The sequence below is a fragment of the Cantharellus anzutake genome, assembly GCF_015039405.1.
Source record: "Cantharellus anzutake strain C23 chromosome Unknown EI90scaffold_159, whole genome shotgun sequence".
NCBI lineage: Eukaryota > Fungi > Basidiomycota > Agaricomycetes > Cantharellales > Hydnaceae > Cantharellus > Cantharellus anzutake.
Genome location: NW_024067109.1, coordinates 57,860 through 77,714, shown reverse-complemented (window position 1 = coordinate 77,714; position 19,855 = coordinate 57,860). Strand labels below are relative to the sequence as shown.

At 50.9% G+C, this 19,855-nt stretch overlaps 2 protein-coding genes and 2 non-coding genes across 4 annotated transcripts; 1 reads left to right on the top strand and 3 right to left on the bottom strand.

Moving 5' to 3' along the window:
- Positions 1-5,444: 5,444 nt before the first annotated feature.
- On the bottom strand, positions 5,445-5,518 carry EI90DRAFT_t281. The gene has a single exon. It is a non-coding gene; the product is annotated as a tRNA-Ala (tRNA).
- A 363-nt stretch (positions 5,519-5,881) lies between these two features.
- EI90DRAFT_t280 lies at positions 5,882-5,955 on the bottom strand. The gene has a single exon. It is a non-coding gene; the product is annotated as a tRNA-Val (tRNA).
- Positions 5,956-8,596: 2,641 nt separating this feature from the next.
- EI90DRAFT_3294375 (uncharacterized protein) lies at positions 8,597-10,268 on the bottom strand (the record flags this gene model as incomplete). Its single annotated transcript, XM_039067427.1, has 5 exons — positions 8,597-9,010; positions 9,096-9,314; positions 9,366-9,655; positions 9,708-9,941; positions 10,016-10,268. 5 exons carry the CDS (start codon positions 10,266-10,268, stop codon positions 8,597-8,599), a joined length of 1,410 nt encoding a protein of 469 aa, XP_038908419.1.
- Positions 10,269-18,471: 8,203 nt separating this feature from the next.
- EI90DRAFT_3091171 (uncharacterized protein) lies at positions 18,472-19,037 on the top strand (the record flags this gene model as incomplete). Its single annotated transcript, XM_039062374.1, has 2 exons — positions 18,472-18,511; positions 18,536-19,037. Coding segments are annotated over 2 exons (426 nt in total), but the record flags the coding sequence as incomplete, so codon positions are not given.
- Between the last annotated feature and the right edge of the window lie 818 nt (positions 19,038-19,855).

Here is a 19,855-nt window from a genome sequence, read left to right as displayed (position 1 = left end):
AACGTGATGGAAACGATGATGATGAGCGGCAAGAGAGCACGGTGAGCGGTGTTATGTACGATGGGACGTCAAATGTAACTAGAAATGGCTGCTGTGCAGCCCTGACCTTGCTTATGATAAGGCTTTTGCATGTGAAGTTAGCGGAACAGGAATGTTTTCTGCCAACATCATCGATCCTTCCATCAAACTGGTAATATCTTTCTGCACACAGGTGTTCTTTTCCCTTTTCTCTTTGTCTGCCATGAGCACGCTACATTCACCATTACCTGCCACCAGTTAGCTTTGCCAATGCTCTTCATTCCCCTAGCTTTATCTGATTAAACGAATGTACTTTGCACTTCTTATACCCCATCAAACCAACTGGTGTCATGTTGTCTCGTGCCCACTTTACACTGGCGTATGATTGGTGGATGCCACCTGTGGTGTTACAAAAATGGGGCCGGAAGCGCCCATTTTCATCTGTTCTGGCACAGGAATAGGGAAGGGGGTTGGACATAAGGGTTTACAGGTTGTTTCACAGATGGTTTGACATGTAGTTGAACAGGTAGTGTGGCAGCGGGTTTTTGTTGATTATTGATTGGATAAACTCAATTACTCTACAAATCATGTGATACAGAACCCATAAGAGTCTAAAATGGGAAATTCCCATTTCCATAACATGTGGTGGCAAGAGCCCACTAAGTACTTTTCCAAACTTTGTTTTTCTTATCCGATTCTGGCTCATCGTTGGCCACAAGATCAAGGGGAAGAGGGGAAAGGGATGGGCGAAATGTGGCAAAGGCTAGAGGGACAATGAGATCCGTTGGAAGGGACTTCAGATAGCGCTTGCATGCGAGCTCATACAAGCGGACCATAGGTGTTATGGAAATGGGAATTTCCCATTTTAGACTCTTATGGGTTCTGTGTCACATGATTTGTATAGTAATTAAGTTTATCCAATCATTAATCAACAAAAACCCGCTGCCACACTACCTGTTCAACAACATGTTAAACCATCTGTGAAACCACCTGTAAACCCCTATGTCCAACCCCCTTTCCTATTCCTGCGCCAGAACGGACGAAAATGGGCGCTTCCGGCCCCATTTTTGTAACAATAGGAATAGAAGTCCACTCAGCATAAATGGCATCCAGCCACTCAAACACATCCTTACATGTGTTATACCCGACACCCTTGTCCCTATAACTCCACAAAGCCTTGCGACGCACGATCCCAATGACAGCATCGATATATTCACATGCAGAAATCCACCATCGCGTGCGATCACCCAAAACAACAGCAGCCTTGAGATTGTCAGCAAGGACTCCTATTGCATTGTGAGCCTTCTCTATCACCTTATCGCATTCAGGTGTCTCCCAGTATTCCTCACCGCCCCAAGGCAGAATCATCCGGGGGGAGATCCCTACCATCAAGCCAGTACATGGCGAGTTTCCACAGCCGTGCGCGAGAGAGTGTGTCAGAGGGCAAATACACAGGTAGAGTGCCGTCAGCGCGTGAATATCGTGTGGGGCTGGACTAGGATGTGCTGGCACAAGTTTCTCAGCGTGCGCAGGCGCAAATATCGCGTGTGTTGCCAAAAAAGCAGGTGGGGGATGTGGAAGATGTGTGTGGAAGGCCCAAAAGTCGTGGGTCTGAGCCTGGGGAGCCGTGAACACAGAGAAGAAAGCGGAGTAGGTGCAAGCGCATGTTTCTAGGTGCGCGCGGGCGTGTGAATTTCGAGTGAGAACGGCTTAATCAGCACAGGCGCGTGTCTGAGAGTCGCACACGTGTGGATTGCACGTAAGAAAGGTTTCTAGAGCATACAATCGCGTCTGCAGAGATGCGCGTGAGTTTCAAACTGAGATTGGAATAATGAGTGAAGAGGAATGCGCAGTGAGCCAAACTCGTACTTACAGGAGCCGACTGGGTGTCTGAAGTCTGAGTTAACATAGTTGTAACAGTTTTAGCTACAAGCGCTCAAAGATAACAATCGATTGTTTGCAGAGGGGCCAGGTGGCCTGCCTTACCGGTACGATAGTGAAAGTGGTCCGAATTATATGTCATATTGTCATGGTGACCCTAGGTTACAGAGGATCTTGTGCACAGCACCTTTGGGGCCTAAATTTGCGCTACGGAGTTTGCGGGACAAATGAGCCAGAAAGATCCGTCGGAGGAAAGGACACGTGCAAAAAAGCGGTCAATACATTTGCAGAATTCCCACCAATATATTTGCAGAATTCCCACGAATTGTGGACATGCAAGAGACCTTGCAAGCAAGGTAACTCAACTAATGACGCATAACACATCGACCATTTGTGGAAATACGAACAGTCAATTTCATCTGTTAGGGGTAGCCGCCCTGTTGTATTATAATTCACTTCGGGGTTTGCGCCATCACCGGCCCACAAAGCCCTGAATGCGGGCGCTTAATGCATGCAGTTACGAAGGGTCTAGATCAATACATAATTGAAAAGTTTGCCAAACGCAGAACTGCCGCGTTCAGAACACTTTCTACGTATTGGCTTGGACTCTATGTTGAAAATCTTGGTTTTTCTTGGGAGTTATAGTGCGCTGTGGCCAACTCACAGTGTGATGTTGAGCTTGCGGCGCTGTATTTCCTTTCTTGGTATTCCTGCTACCAAAGTCAGTGCGCCATTGAGGCGACTCACAGTGGGAAGTAAATCGCGGTAAAAAACACCCCGCAACCCGAGTATTTTACAAAAACGCGGTATTTTACCTATGGCAATTTGACCCATGGGAAAGACCTGGTTGGAAAAATACCTGGGTTGTTGCGCTCAGATTCCGCACGGTCGGTGCTTTACTTTGGGAAACCATGGTTCTTATTAAGTACGGATCGTGATATGCTGCAGTCGAATACGAAGACGGTGTTGTTGTAATACATGCTTTGATTACTGAATAGTACTATAGCCTAACGTTGCTGGATGCCCCATCTCCTAATGGCAGCATTAAGATCGACAATTTTGCCGCTCGGCCCTCAAATGGATAGCACAACCAGATAGGGAGATTCTGAGCTAGAATCCCACATATTACAACCGCAAGGAGATGTTAATGAGGTCTATGGATGGGGAGGGGGTTAGGCAGGCGACCAGCTTTTATTGGAATAGGAAGGGGGTGTTTATTGACTGGCGACTCTCATTTATTTTTGTTTGTCTCGAGTGGAGACTTAGGACTTAGCTTTTCTCCCACCACATCACGCGCGGCAGCGTATCCTACTGCACTGTACCCTTGACACGTCTGCAAGGCCCATCGAATGGGGACATGAGTGATACCCTATGTGAGTGGGTGTGTCCATATGACCAGACTCTAAGATTCCCGATCCTAAAGTCACCTTCGCTTCTCTTTCACTTTGCGATCAGCTGCACTCCCCGAGCCGCCACATGTGCTATACTATGCTTCAGGGTTATCTGAGAGACAGGCCACCAGAATTTTCCCCATCGGGTGGTGGATCGTCGCGCGATCGATAGACAGGTACTACATTCTACGTTCTCTGAGTTATCCATTCTGGTGCGATACCACAATCTTTTCAGCACTCGTCTCATGCTTCTTATCATACAGGCACTGCTCTTGCTCGCTTCTCGCACGTTCACTTTGGTGGGAATCACGGTGCATCATGTCATATTCTTCCCGTTTGCACCATCCAATTCGCTTTCTCCGTTCGCACCATGCTGTATAGCCTTCTTGTATTAACATAAGTAAGTAAAATATGTTCCTATCATCCTGAATACAATGGTGTCCAAAGTAAGAAACTACGGAAAAGCATAGTATGATACCGTGGTACAATAATGCCGCGCGCACGGTAAAAAACATGAGTCAGAACTTGGGTATTCCACTGTAAATTACACGGAGAGTAACACACCTGGAAAACCCTTGGTATGATACCTTGGGGCCACAGGTAAATCTTCAACAAATCGTGTTAGGGGAACCCCGGTGATGATAAAGCTATCTTACAGCAAGGTGCAAAATTATCGGCGCATCAAAATTTAACATACATGGGGGTAGTTTAGCGGAATAACAATTTAGGAAGAAATTGGGCGTCAACCAATGTTTCCCAATGGCACCGCTTCACTGAAACCAAACATGGTAGGACCTTTGACCATAAATATCATGGTGTTCACCGCTGTCACAGATAACATTACAATAATATCACCATGTTCACCGCTGCCATAGATAATATTATAATAAATATCACCATGTTCACTGCTACTCCGCTATTGCAATGGGTAAGCATCTAGCGCCCTCCGCTAAGGACCTCATCATCACTATGTCTGAGACCATGAGCACATGGGATATCTCATTGGCAATAAATGTGCCCAGACGCACGATCCAGCGTATTCTTCAGGACCCGGAGAGGCATCATCGTGAACCTCTTGCTGAGACTCGTGGCCGGCCTCGTTCTCTTGACATACATGCTATCAATGTAGTGCACCTACATCTAGAGCTATGCCATATTTCCCTAACTCCTACCCAAGTTTCTAGACAGTATGATCGAAATGAAACCAGATCTCATGCTTGCTGAGCTGCACAATGCTCTCAGCAATGAATGCAATGTTCAGACCAGCGACTATACAATTTCTCGTGAAATGAAGCGCCATGGTTTGACATACAAAAAGGTATATTGTTACTTTCTGCTTATGAGATTACCACTAACTTCTACTTTAGGTTCAGAAATTAGCAGTTGAGCGCGATGAGGATAGGCGCGCAAACTTCCGACAATATATGGCAATGAACTATGAAGCAGCACAATTGGTATTTGTGGATGAGACTGGAGTTAGTTGTCACACAGGAACCCGGACGCGTGGTTGGTCACCTTGTGGAGAGCGCGCGCGTGTCAGGGCCCGGCCTCGGACTCGGAGGCTCCCTGACCTCAACCCCCATCTGGCCTGTCCTCACACTATGCAGGGCATGAGATGTATAGTAAAAGGAAAGATAATATACACTTGCCTATGCGGGGCATGAGATGAGAAGAAGGGTAAAGGTCTCATCTCCCCGCATGGTTGCTATATAAAGGAATGGGTCACATGCCCACAACTATACAGCTCCTAGAGTTGTGTAGTGTGACCCGGAGGGAACATCCAGGTGGCAGTGCCCAGTAAGCGTGGGAACGTTCTGGGCGAGTTGCTCGCCCAGAACTGTGGCTGTGACCCGTGGGAACATTCTGGGCAAGCTGCTTGCTCAGAAAGTTCCCACGCTATCCCGTGCACGCATGTACACAACACACAAAGGCAACAGCAAGGCAACAGTCAAAGAATAAAAGGGGGTGAAGTAGGTGGGGAGTCCGGGGCACCCTAAGGCAGGGTGCTGAACCCTGACAGTGCATCGCCGTGACTTTTTTATCCGTGGTGTAAAGTAAGTTAGATTTTGCATGGGTATAGTACAAGTTAACAACTATCAAATTAGGTATTCCATGTTGGAATTTGCACGTGGTCTTTTAGGGAAACCTAAAAGTTGGACATACTGGGAATCGAACTCCAGTCTTCTGGATCGCGAACTCAGTGTGCACAGCCATTACACCATACACCCTGTTAGGCTGAGGTGGTTATTTCAACACACCCCCTTCACATTGGATTGACCATGTGATCCACATGTGACCCAAACCACCAGGGTTCCAACAACCCGTGAGCCATCACCCCCTGAATTTATATTCAGGCCGGACTTACTGCTAATCTCCTACATGTCCATGTCATGTGGTCTGAAGCAGCTGGATTTGGGTCCTTAGTGCTCTGAGCTACACCCCCTGAAACTTTGTCAGGCCGGCTAATTTAATGCTTGACTTCACGTGCCCAGCTCACGTGGCAGCAACCGGATTTGGGTGTGCTCGGTGTATTCCGCAGAATGTCCACCATGTTGGAATTTGCATGTGGTCTTTTAGGGAAACCTAAAAGTTGGACATACTGGGAATCAAACTCCAGTCTTCTGGATCGTGAACTCAGTGTGCACAGCCATTACACCATACGCCCTGTTAGGCTGAGGTGGTTATTTCAACATTCCATCCTCCCCGCAATGTCACTGGAAGGTATCTTGCACTGTGACATCCAAGTCGGGGCTTACACAGCCAAGGCATTTGATGACTTTATTGAAGGACTTCTTGCTGTAATGTGTCCATTCCCACAGCGAAACTCGGTCCTTGTGATGGATAATGCAGCCATTCACAAGTCAGATCGACTCTTACGAATGTGTGAGGATCAGTGAGTAATCAAATATTTTATTATCATTATTCTAATTCTTTTGTAGTGGTGTCCGACTGGAGTACCTTCCCCCATACTCTCCTGACTTCAACCCAATCGAGGAAGCGATCTCATCTATCAAGGCCTGGCTGCGACGCAACTGTGTGTATGCAGACAATGAACTTGCATCACAATCCCTAGTTCATGCAACTGACTTACTCATGGCTGCTGTGTACTCTGTAACGCCACCGAAAGCCCATGGTTGGTTTCGTCATTCAGGCTACCTTTGAGCTCTCATCGTTGTATGATACTTCATAATGTATATACAACTTCAAATGGTAAAACGAAAATCAGAGTAAAACTGAGGATGGCTGATTGGGTGGGCTGTGACTCAGAGAAAAAGCACGTCTTTGCCATCAGGCTTCATCGACGGCATCAACAAGCTCATCATCGCTACTGAGCTCCACCAGACCAGGCTCCACCTCAGTGTGACCCTGTTTAACATCAAAACCAATGTCGTCCTCACTCCCAGAGTCGGGTACAAGGAGGTAAGTGATGGGTGGGGAGTTGATCCGTTTGTGTGAAAGCTGCCTGCATGGTGACGATGGGATGTCGACAACTGTTGCTGAATGATACTTGCGTTTGACTTGACGTTGGTAACGGATGTGCGAAGGCGATGCAGCAATGGGTGATGACGAGGATAGGGTTAAGTCGATAAGTGGCTACCCAGACACCTCGCTGAACGTGCTAGGGAGACAAAGCCGCCCGACTGCTGCCAACGAACTGGCCGAAAGGCACTCTGGAAACGGGGTCACCCACCCGCTGCCAGCCTTGTAACCGCAGACGCCCAAGATAACCTGGATGAGACCACCCACCCCCACTTTCACTTGCGACTGAGAGTCACGCACGCATGCAAGCGCCTTTTTTGGATTCACGATGGAGGACGAGCACGAGAGGGAATGGATGCCGCTGGTGAGGGTGCCCAGGATCCCTGCTATGGCTGCTTAGGCATGCGGCATAGAGGGAGGGTTGTGTATCCCAGCCGCATCGCGGACCCGCTACGGCTCACGGACCCGACTCCCTGAGGTGCTGGGCACCCAGGAGAGAGTTTAACATTTGGATTTCGATGGGATGGATATGAGAGGTGATGGATAAGAGCTGATGAAGGAGCCCAAGGTCCCCTGCTGTGGCCGCTTAGGCATGCAGCACAGAGGGAGGGTGGCACTCAGCCCGCATCACAGCAACCCCGCTGTCCATGTACCCGGACTCCCCAAGCTGCAGGATGCACTTGGAGGAGAGTTGTTTCTCACACGTGATCCCCGCACCGCCCGGTCCCGGGCCCGACTATACCGCATACCCGCCACCCACCCCGAAAAATTTTTTCCCCTTTCCACATTCTCCCCATCCACCCCCGAAGAGGAGCCCAGCGTCCCAGGCAACGGACCACCATGCGCAGAGGAGGGGGGAGGGGGGGTTTAGCCACTTCGGGGCGAAGTGGCATTAGAGGGAGGGTGGGGAGCGGGGTGTAGACCCTGCCGGATCCCCTGGGACTCTCCCACTATTGCCGCTACCCCGGCGCTACCACACCCCCGACCCCGCATACCCGGAGGAGCGCAGCCTGGAGGTCAGAGTGCAGGCACGCAGACGATGGCCCAGAGGTCAAGTGCTGCACGACCACCCTCCATACCCGAAGTGGGCACAGCCCCGAGGCCGGACGCGATCACAGGGACAACACGACTGCAGCTGGGGCATCATGGGATGAGGGATGCAGGCTGGAGGTCGCCGAGTCGCGAGCAGACAATGGAGGGTGCTGAGGGACCAAATTTTTTTCAGGCAAGTCTTAGGGGAACGCCGCATGTGCGGCGATGGATGACTAGTTTAATTTTTTTAACTTAACTTTTATTTTTTCGCCGCTTTTTTTTAACTTAGAATAGTTTTATACTCCCACCCTTACATTATCCCCCGCTCCCGCTCCCGCCTCCGCTTTTTCGTTTTGTTCTAACCACTTGAGGGATGGGTTACCTGGGGACTAGGGCCACTTCGGGGCGAAGTGGCTTAGAGGGAGGGTGATGTCAGGGCACACACCCTGACTAGCCCGGACCCGGACCCGCATCCGGACCCGCTTCCACCCGCCATGCTTCCCACACACATGCACGCTCCGCGCGCCGCATGCTCCGCGCGCCGCATGCTCCGGACCCGGTTCCTACCCCTTCATGTGACTTCCGGGTATCCCCGGAAGTTTTGCTGATATTGTGGCCACTGTGGGAAGATGAGAAGTTAGCTTCCTTCTCATCTCCTTACCCACAGTAGGCAAGTGTACCTTACCTACTGCTTTATCTATTCATCTCCTTACCCACAGTAGAGTTGTGCCCTGGACAGGGCTGGTTACACCACAGGCTGTGGACCATAGGGGAGGGTCATGGGGACCCGGGAGTCATCCCCTGACATTGACATGCGTGGGCTTGGTGATCTTGAAAGTCCCAGGTTTCGTGATTGGGTTTGGGGCATGGTTCAGAGAGCTGGGTCCTGCAGTTGCGTTGGCCAATGTGTTGACATGCACAGACTTGGTGGTCTTGGAAGTGCCAGGCTCCACGATCGGGTCAGTGATGAGCAGTGACTCAGTAATCTTGGGACGTTTGGAGCTGTGAAGAGGGGACATAGACAGAGGGCGCTTTGTCAGCGTCGTGTTGCCAGATCGTTCAATATCTGGGGACTGAGAGATCTTGGGGCATTTGGTGGAGTGGAGAGGTGATAGAGACCAAGAGCGTTTTTGACGTTTTACATTGCATACATCAAACGCTTTATGTTGAGGTGGCCTCTCCAATGTTACACCCACTGTACCTTGACTCTACAATGCACAACAGAAAATAGAATAATAAAAATGAGTAAAGCCAAATGGCAATGATAGTAAAAAAAAAATCAAGGTGACGTACTAGGTGATTGGCCCACAGATCCATGACCTCGTTCGACAAACATAGATGCTCCCAATCTGCCTTTGGGTGAGGATAGCACTGTCGCGAGTGTCTATTGCACCAAGTGGATTTGATCAGTTGTTTGAAGGTTTCTTTGCACAAGTTTGAAGGTGGGCTAGCATCGGATCGAGTGGAAGGTTTTTTGCCTTTCGCCTTACTAGTAGTCTTCTCAACAGCAGACTACAGGTTGAATACTGAGTAGTCGTATGGTATTCCGAATGTATAACTTACGAGATTGAATATTTTCATGCGCTTTTGCTCATGAGCATGGGATTGAATTTGGCGTTGAACTTCCAGTCCAGCTGCAAGAGTCTCTGCACAGTCAATTATAATAGCATTGTCCTTTACCTTCATTTTGGATGTTTTATACACGATTTGGTGGTTCTCAGGGTTGATGCCCATCTCAGATGTGATCTTCGCCAGCGACTGTTCAGCAGTCCAGTCATTGAGGATGTCCAAGACATGGAGGACTGTTGGTTTAGAAGGGTCCAGGGTATGAAGGGGCACTTCAACTTGTAGGCCTGAAAGGGCGTTAGGTAGTCCATAAAAACGAAAAGGAGTTTGATGACTCACCAAAACCCTGCTTGGCCCCAGCAGTTTTGCTGGCTAGCCTCGCTGAGGCCCTATTGACCGATGATAGCTCAGACTGAGTAGTAACATTGGATGATGTGGAAGGTTGGGTGGTCACGCCTTCGAATAGATTGATGGCGTTTGCAAGAGTGATTGGCGCATTTGATGTTGTCATGGTATGACTGAGATACTTTTGAACACGCATGCGGATGGCATTGCTGGAAAGCACTTGATCCCCTGTAAAATATAGAGCTGGTTGAGAATGTTGAAACAGATGTAAGCAGTACTAGTGAGACGGAAGTGGGACGAACAATCATCAGGGACCCAGCATGACACCTGATCATTTCGGCCATTGCTGTCAAGAAGGGCATCAAGAACAATGGCTGAATTGTCAGGCAAATATTTTGCATGCCCATTGACTAGACATTTTGAGAGTGCATCCTGCCGAGTTCTAGGGAGTGGAACCAGGTCCATTGCTCCGAGTAGGTATGCAACGGGCCATAGGGAGCGTTTTTCACAATTCTCCTCCCAGAATTCGAGGTTGAGTTTCTGAATAGAATTCATTGTAGTGAAATTGAGTGCTGAGAGATGCAAACTGAGGCTCCAGGAGTCAGTGCAGAACAAGAGCCATGAGACGCGCATTTTATACCTGACTTACGGTCACCGATGAGAAGGCTGCCAATGTCAGATCTCATCAGCTTGTGCTTCGCATAAACAACAACAACAACAAACACGGTTGTTGCACGTGGGACGGTCTAAGCACTCAATGCTGGGACCCCAGCTGAGCTGTCAACAGATATGGTTACATTGGTTTTATATTGGCTTCTATTTTTGCCCAAATTAGCTACCATTTTTGGATTTCCACATGATCCGGCTAAGTCATTTAGCCAAATTTGACGTGTCGATCTTTTTGCACCTTGCTGTAATACCCCACGGCCTTGTGATGTCGTGGCAGTGCGGCTGTCCTGTCAATACACCGTAGTGTACATGAAGGGGACTTTCTATACATGATGTGTGGGTAGTCTGGTTGGTATTGTCTGGTGTCAGTGATCTTTGGGTTATGTGGTGTCGGTGGGTATTGTCGAGGTGTTGATAAAAGAAATAGAAAATAAGGAAATAATTTATTGTGTTCGTCTCACCCATCTCTTCCTCTCCTCCACCATTGCTTCATTCTGTGCTTTTGTGGTCTCTCGTCTACCCGGCTGTCCGGGTTCCTGGGGTCGTGTTCCTCTCCGCATGGTGGCCGTTGGTCTGGTGTAGGGGAACCCCGGTATTCGGCAAGTTTTACTAAGGGGAATCCAGGTTTTAAACAGCACATGTATTCCAAGTATTTTACCTGGAACCCTGGGCATAATACCAGGGTGCCCCACCGTAAAATACTGTGGTTTTCACCTGGGTTTCCCAATGTTTTTTACCGCGATTTACTTCCCACTGTGGACTGCTTATAAAAGCAGTGAACAATTTTCCCTTTCATCTCCCTCAGTTCAACTACGATTGACTGAGCGTAACATGCTAGTGTAAACCGCTAATATCCCAATACTCTACGTAACCATACACGGCTGCAATGCAAGTCAGAACTGAATGCTTGTGTGATGTTCTTTTGGGTTACGGAAATTGCCACAACACATTACCCACACAGCAGTGTTACTCTCCACCTAGTGAAATTACGTAGTTTGTGCCACTTGTGCTTACGTGTTTGACTCTTCTGTGACATCACATGTATAATACAATTGAGTTGGTGTGATCAATTCTGTGTGACTCCTTGTCAGGGACAGCTCCGAAAGCGGCGAGGTCCTGGCGTGCGGGACTCGGTGGGACGAATAGCGGCTGTGCATAGCGGCGATCCCGTCGCAGGGTGAGCGTCCCCAACCACTTAGTCTGAAGTGGGAATGTGAGAAGAAGGCTACTTCTTCGGTTCCCACTCCAGCTGTTATTATATACATGCGGGATCGGTCACGTGGGGCGTGCCACGTCACCCTCGCACACAGCCATGGCTCTCCGGGTGCCTCTGCAGGAGATCCCGAGAGGGCCTGCTGTGGGTGCAGGGTGAGTGCAGCGGCAGTGGCGGCGATATAGGGATGGTAAGATACAGGAGGGGAAATGGGCATGCATGCCGGTGATACAGTGAGCAGCGGGAAAGGTGGTCCATGTGAGAGAGAGAGAAAGGAAGAAAGGAAGAAAGGAGGAAAGGAGAAAGGAAGAGGGAGAAGCGGTGCAGAGTGGGGGAGCAGAGTGGGGGTCGGGCGGGGCATGCCCTGACATCACCCCCTCCTTAAGCTGCTTCGCCTTGAAGTGGCTGGGCAGTCTTCTCTTTCTCTCCCTGGGGCGTGGGGGTGTGTCTGATGGAAGTCTTCCACTAGGTCGGAGGCGTGGGTTAGGTGGTCACGTGCGAGCCACTGGTTCTCTGAGTTTGGCCAGCCGGTATACTTTACCAAGTACCAGAGTTTCCAGCGCCGCCATCTGGAGTCCAGAATTTTTTTGACCTTGTACTCTTCTTCCCCATCTATGAGGTCTGGGCCCGGGCATGGGTCGGCGGGGCGTTCCGCGATTTCATCAGGGCGGTGCAGTCTGACGTTCGTCACGGACACGACTGGGTGGATCCCCTTCTGTCATGCAGTGAGTCGGAGTTTGACAGTGGCAGGGGAGACGACTTTGGTGATCTTGAAGGGGCCGATCCACTTGTGGTCTAGCTTCTTGGTCGGACGGTCAGTCGTGTAGTTCTGGGTGCTAAGCCAGACCTGGTCGCCTTCTCGGTACGTAGGTGCTGCCCCGCGATTGTGGTCATAGTAGCGGGCCATCTCGTCCGCTGCATGCTCCAGCGCCGCCTTCGCCTCCTCTTGCATTTTCATCATTCTTGAGGAGAACGCATCTGCAGCTTCCACCTCGGATGTGCGTGTGGGCTCTGTCCCCATCCTGGGGTGTTGCCCGGTGTCGAGCTCGAAGGGGGGTTCGGTGGGTAGTGGAGTGGACACGGTTGTTGTAGGTGAACTCCGCTAGTGGGAGCCAGTCCGCCCAGTCGTCTTGGCAGTGGTTGACGAACACTCGAAGGTAGGCTTCTATCTCTTGGTTTACCCGCTCGGTTTGTCCGTCCGTCTGTGGGTGGTAGGGTGTCGAGGGGGTGAGCTTGACTCCAAGGAGGTCTGTGAGTTCCTTCGAGAAGCGGGAGATGAAGGCGCTTCCTCTATCGCTGAGGATCTCTTTGGGTAGGCTGTGGTGTCTCCAGATGTGTTTGAGGAAGAGCTGCGCGATTCCCGCTGAATCCACCGTCATCACCGTAGGGACCACATGGATGCACTTGGATAGGTGGTCCACTATGACGAGAATGGCATTGTATCCCTTCGACTTGGGAAGCTCCCCTACCATGTTGACAGAGATCACTTGCCAGCGGCGTGCAGGGGTTTTGTTCGGGATGAGCTTTCCAACCTTACGGGAGGGGAAGGACTTGACGCAGTTGCAGGTGTCGCACCCACGTATGTACCATCCTACATACTCTGCCATCCGGGGCCACCAGTAGTCACGGGAGACAAGTTCCAGGGTCTTCCATCGCCCTGGGTGCCCCGTTGCCCGCGCATCATGGTGTAGCCGCACCAGGTCATGGCAGAGCTGCGGGTCCTTGGGGATGTATATTCTTCCCCTGTATAGGACTAGCTCCCCCTGTTTCTCCCATTCATCTGACCTAACTGTCCCCTCTCCGAGTTCTCGCATCGCCTTCACCACGCTCTCATCCAGGTCCTTTGCTCCGTGGATCCTCTCGAGGATAGTCATCTCTTCTCCTTCTATGGAGATCGCCTCCATCGTGCGGGTTTCGAACCAAGTTGGTTGGAGGAGTGTCAGCCCCTCGTTGTCATCTTTACCTCTCGGGTGGTCAGCGCAGCGTGAGAGTGCATCCGGTTTCCCCATGAGCTTCCCTGGGCGGTGGATGAGGGTAAAGTGGAACTGGGAGAGGAAGAGCGACCACCGTGCTTGGCACCGGTTCAAGCGCTGCGTGGTGCGGAAGTACCCTAGATTGCGGTGGTCAGTGTAGACATCAACCTTCTCCTCTGCTCCTTGCAGAAAATGTTGCCATTCCTCGAGGGTGTGCACTATCGCGAGCATCTCCTTGTCATACACTTCATAGTTGCGTTCCACATCTGTGAAGCTTTTTGACATAAAAGCTACCGGGTGGAATTCTCTGTCTGTCTGGAGCTGAGAGAGGACGGCACCGGTTGCGAAGTTGGAAGTGTCACACTCGAGCTTGAAGTGGCCCATGTCAGCGGGGAAGGCGAGGATGGGGGCGGAGGTGATGGCATCTTTGAGGGCGCGGAACGTGCAGTCCTCGTCTGGTCCCCAGGCCCAAGTCTTCGTCTTGCGGGTTAATGCGTGGAGGGGGCGGGCTATCTCTGAGAAATCCTTGATGAACCGGTGGTAGAAGTTGACGAACCCCAGGAAGGACTGCACCTCTTTGATCTTAGTTGGGGTCAGCCAGTCAAGGACTCCACGGATCTTCACGGGATCCATTGCGACGCTGCCCTTGGCGATGATGAGGCCAAGGTATTCGATTTGGGTCTGCTCGAACTTGCACTTCTCCGGCTTCAAGAAGAGCTTTCTTCTTCGCAGCGTTTCCAAAACCTCGCAGACAACCTTCCGGTGTTCTTCCAGGGTAGTGGTGAAGATCAGGATGTCATCCATGTAACAGATGACAACCTCCCGGTCGATGAAGTCTCGGAGTATGTCGTTCATCATGGTCTGGAACGTTGCTGGGGAGTTGCATAGGCCAAAGAACATGACGGTAGGCTCGAACAGCCCCCGGTTGGTCGAGAATGCCGCTTTCCATTCATTGCCGTCTTTGATGCAGACGTTATTGAACCCCCAGCGGAGGTCTAGCGCCGAGAAGTACTTGGCGTTTCGCTGGCGCACAAGGACATCCAAGATGAGGGGGAGGGGGTATGAGTTCTTCACCGTGATCTCATTGAGCTTGCGGTAGTCCTGGACCAGGCGTAATGACCCATCCTTCTTCTTGACAAAGAAGACTGGTGCCCCCATCAGGGACTTGGACGGCCATATGTGTCCGTTCCGCAGGTTTTCGTGGAGGAACTCATCTAGTTCCTTCTGTTCTGGCCTTGACAGGGGGAAGGTCCTCCCTCTCGGGAGTTTGGCCTCTGGTGCCAGGTCTATCATGTGGTGCCAGGGCTTCCGCGGAGGTAGCTGGTCGAAAGCCTCCTTCGAGAATACATCTCGGAAGTCTTGGTACTGCTCTGGCACCAGTGCCTCGAACTGTGCGGGTTCTGCCTCCAGCTCGTGGGCCTCCTGGGCCATCCGCTGCAATGGGGTCGTGGTCGCTCTTAGCTCATGTCCCCACCCCGGGGGGATGATAGCGGCGTAGATCCCATCCCTGGGCTCTATCGTGGGGTTTGAGTCGACTCGTGCTCGTATTGACTGGCAGGATGTTGGGCAGCGGGACATGGTGACTTTCTGTCGTGTCCAGTCCACTTCTGGGTTGTGGTGTAGCAGCCACAAGTGTCCTATAATGAGGGACTGCCTCCCAAGGTTCGCAACAGCGAAGCGGGCCCGCTCCGTGTGTCACCCGAATGTCAAGAGGGCCTCTAGCTCCTCGGTTATGGCTCCGTTCTCATTTGGGGTTCCATCGACGTTGCAGACAGGGATGGGCTGGGGGAGTGGGGTCGTCTCAAGCCTGTGTTTTCTGACAAACTCGGGGCTCACGAAGTTCCCTGTAGCTCTGGAATCTAGGAGTGCCGACACGGAGACGCTGGCGAGGGATGTTAAGGCGGTCAGCTTCATGGCGAGGTTGAGGGATCTGGGGGGGTGCTTGGACAACACATAGATGGCAGGTGGCGGGACCGCTACCACCAACGCTGTTTCTGGGGCTTCTCTCCCCTTGCTGGTTGAGGACGCGTTTTTCCTCTTCTTCTTGGCGATGACTTGGTGGAATTTAGATGTCGGCGCTGGGCTAGGTGCCTCACAGTATCTACACGAGCTAGTACTATCGCCTGCAGGCAGCTGGGGCGCGTCCCTCACCGGTCGCCATCCTGAAAATCCTCTTGGGCCTCTGCCTCCTGCCTTTCTCCCTCTGTCTCTGGTTCGTCCACCAGCTGTCTCCTCAGCCCCTCCATGAGTGCTCTGAGGTCTTCAGGGTGCATCCGTCGGGCTCAGCGGGTGTGGGTGTCAGTGCGGGAGCCGGCACCAGTGCAGGTGCAGCTGGGGGCTGGTTTTGAGCTTGGCTTTCTATGATGGCCTGGAGCTCTTGGAATCGGGACAGCAGTTCATCGTACTGCTCTTCGGTCACCATAGCAGGGGAGGCAGGGGAGATGAGGTTGAAGCCTTCTTCTGCTGTCAGGGACAGCTCCGAAAGCGGCGAGGTCCCGGCATGTGGGACTCAGTGGGACGAATAGCAGCTGTGTGTAGCGGCGATCCCATCGCGGGGTGAGCGTCCCTGACCACTTAGTCTGAAGTGGGAATGTGAGAAGAAGGCTACTTCTTCGGTTCCCACTCCAGCTGTTATTATATACATGCGGGATCGGTCACGTGGGGCACACCACATCACCCTCGCACACAGCCATGGCTCTCTGGGTGCCTCCGCAGAAGATCCCGAGAGGGCCTGCTGTGGGTTCAGGGCGAGTGCGGTGGCAGTGGCGGCGATATAGGGATGGTAAGATACAGGAGGGGAAATGGGCATGCGCGCCGGTGATACATTGAGCAGCAGGAAAGGTGGTCCATGTGAGAGAGAGAGAAAGAAAGAAAGGAGGAAAGGAGGAAAGGAGAAAGGAAGAGGGAGAAGCGGTGCGGAGTGGGGGTCAGGCGGGGTGTGCCCTGACACTCCTCCAACAGCCTGTTAGACACTGGTCTGGGGTCGGCACCGAAGGTCGCCGTTGCGGGCCACTATAGGCTGCGATGGCCGTGATGCCGCAAACAAGGCCCGAGGGTAGGGCATTGTTGGAATATCAATGCTCATCGACAACAGCCGAGCTGCAGCGTGGATTGGGGAGTTTTTATTTTAACTTAATATCGTCGTGACTAACAATGACTATACCTTTTTGTTTCAGAGTCGCGGTACCATGCGCTCCCAATTTACTTTGTCTTATATTGCCAGTTGTCACTGGCAATCACTTTAAGCGATATTGGCTCCAGTCATATAAGTTACACTGGACGTTGTAATTTTTCTCCCTCCCTCAGTTCTCCATTTTGAGACTGAGGTGATACCATTTCTTTTCTATCTGTGTTTGCACATAACTCATTGTACTTTCATGTTATAGTTATGCGCGATATGTAAAAATCTTAATACTAGTTCTCCATTTCGAGACTGAGTTACGCATGATAGCTCCTATTTCATTAGGTTGTGATCCCAGCCATGGCCACCTCAAACGATAGTTCTAAGAATATTTACAACATTGAGAAATTAAAGAACAATGGTCGTAACTATTGAATGTGGTCTATTCGCTGCCGCATGATTCTCGTCGACAGAGCACTCTGGGAATTTGTCGATCCCAGTTCCAAAACCTCTGACAAACCTTCCTCATCTTCCTCCTCATCATCATCCTCTAGCTCTTCTGGCAAAGTGGCTGCTACTTCCCCTGATCCTGCTGTTGTTGAATGGGATAAGAAAAACAGCAACGCTCTCACCCAGATTGCACTCACCATTGAAGACACCCCTCTATCTATGATTGAAGGGAAAGACTCCGCTAAAGAAGCCTGGGTTGCCCTGTTGAAATGTTACAATGGAGTCGGTGCACAAGATGCAGCTAGAGTGATGACTCAACTTCATCATTACCAACTAGACGATTCCAAACCTCTTGAGCCTCAGCTGATCGAGATGCGGGGACTTCGCGACCGACTGGCTAGTCTTGGCAATACTTATACTGACACCAAGTTTGCTATGATAGTGTCTGAAGCACTACCAGAGTCGTATGATACCCTTAAAACGATAACGTTGGCGGATCTCGACGACGCATCCACGATTGCCTGTGACAAACTCATCGCTCAGATTCTCCAAGAAGAGAAACGGAAATCCAAACCTAGGTCGTCTACCGCTCTAATTGCCAAATCTGGAAAGGTTGCTAGCAAAGAGTCAGATAAGTTGGATGGGAAGAAATCTAAAAAGACTAAAGATCGCCCACGTTGTACAAACACTAACTGTAAATGGAGGTTGGGACACACCTTCGAACAGTGTTGGGCGGAAGGTGGTGGATCTGAAGGCCAACAGCCAGCGAAGTCAAGTGACAAACAAGCTGTGAAAGATAAGAAGAAGGACGCCAAGATCAACCTTTTTCTGGTAGAAGAACAGGTGGCAGTTGCAGGGAGCGATCGTGCATGGATGACTGAATGGGTTATAGACTCTGGAGCGTCAACACATATCTGCGCTAATCGCAATTGGTTCTCTTCATACTCACCTTTACACCCTCCTCGTCCTGTCTACCTCGGCGACAAACGTGCACTTTTGTCAGGGTTCAGCACCCTGCCTTAGGGCACCCCGGACTCCCCACCTACTTTACCCCCTTTTATTCTTTGACTGTTGCCTTGTTGTTGCCTTTGTGTGTTGTGTACACGCGCGCACGGGATAGCGTGGGAACTTTCTGAGCAAGCAGCTCGCCCAGAATGTTCCCACGGGTCACAGCCACAGTTCTGGGCGAGCAACTCGCCCAGAACGTTCCCACGCTTACTGGGCACTGCCACCTGGATGTTCCCTCCGGGTCACACTACACAACTCTAGGAGCTGTATAGTTGTGGGCATGTGACCCATTCCTTTATATAGCAACCATGCGGGGAGATGAGACCTTGTGTGCGCCGGCCTCAGCGCCTCAGTTTTCTTCTGGGTATCCGCTGTGCCCCCTTGCTAGGTCAAGTCCTCGTCTGTACGCAATTTTCATTGCCTTATGCCTTTAGACTGTTCATCCGCGATGTTCAGTTTTTCTCAGTTGTCTGGTATGCAATTGTGTCCATGTTTCTGATACTCTGCTGCTTGATCGGTACGTCAGTGGATTTTCTTTCTCTTTACACGTGTCTGCTGTACGCTTCGGCCTCCGTGCCTTCTTTCCTTTATGCGCGCCCGCTGAGCGCTTCGGCCTCCGTGCCTTCTCTTCTGCGTCCGCGGTACGCTTTGGCTTCTCAGCCACCACCTCTCGCGTCCACTGCATGCTGTTGTTCTACAGTCTTTTACCTCCTCTTGCATCCGCGCACGCTGGAGTTTATTTCCTTTTTCTATGACTCTGACGTATTTTTCTGACTAATTCTCTTATTAGTTCTGGTTAGGGTGGTTGGTTGGTGTTGAATATTCGGTCTTGCATTGGATAAGGCAGTTAGCCTTGGTTACCCTTTGCAAGTTGGATCCCGGATGTTTACGGTGTCTTTCATTTTTCGGCTCATGCCTTGTTTCTTGTAACTTCACTTCTTCTCTTTTGTTGGCGCTTCTTGCTGCTACTCTCTGTCTGTCTTCATCGTTACCCTCCACCTGCCCCTTCACCTCCTTTTTTTGGGGGGGGATTTTTGTATCTACCGGCTCGCTTCAAATCAAGAGGCTTTGACATCTTGTTGGGGCCGTTGTAACAGGGAATTTATCCCAACGTCACACAGGCTCACAGGGGGGATGGTAATCTCCTGCCTGCCTCTCTCAATCTCACTAAAGGTCCTTGTAGTACGGTGCTGTATAGTTGTGGCTGTGCAGTCACGGGACTACCCCAACTACACTCACCAATGTATATACATGAAAGAATGAAAGAGCAGTGTTTTGTAGTGCAAGGGTTTATCCCTGCAACACCGTCGCCACGCTATCCATTGCGCCTTCGCCCACGCACAAGTCTAGGAGCTGTATAGTTGTGGGCATGTGACCCATTCCTTTATATAGCAACCATGCGGGGAGATGAGACCTTTACCCTTCTTCTCATCTCATGCCCCGCATAGGCAAGTGTATATATTCCCTTTCTTTTACTATACATCTCATGCCCCGCATAGTGTGAGGACAGGCCAGATGGGGGTTGAGGTCAGGGAGCCTCCGAGTCCGAGGCCGGGCCCTGACAACTTTTTGCCACTGGTCAGGGCCAGATCGAAGTCATCCTCCACAATGGGACCGAAGATTGTTGCATCATCATCACTAACGTTCTTTATTGTCCAAAAATTGGCACTAACCTTCTCTCCGTGGCATGCTTGACCTCAGTTGGGGT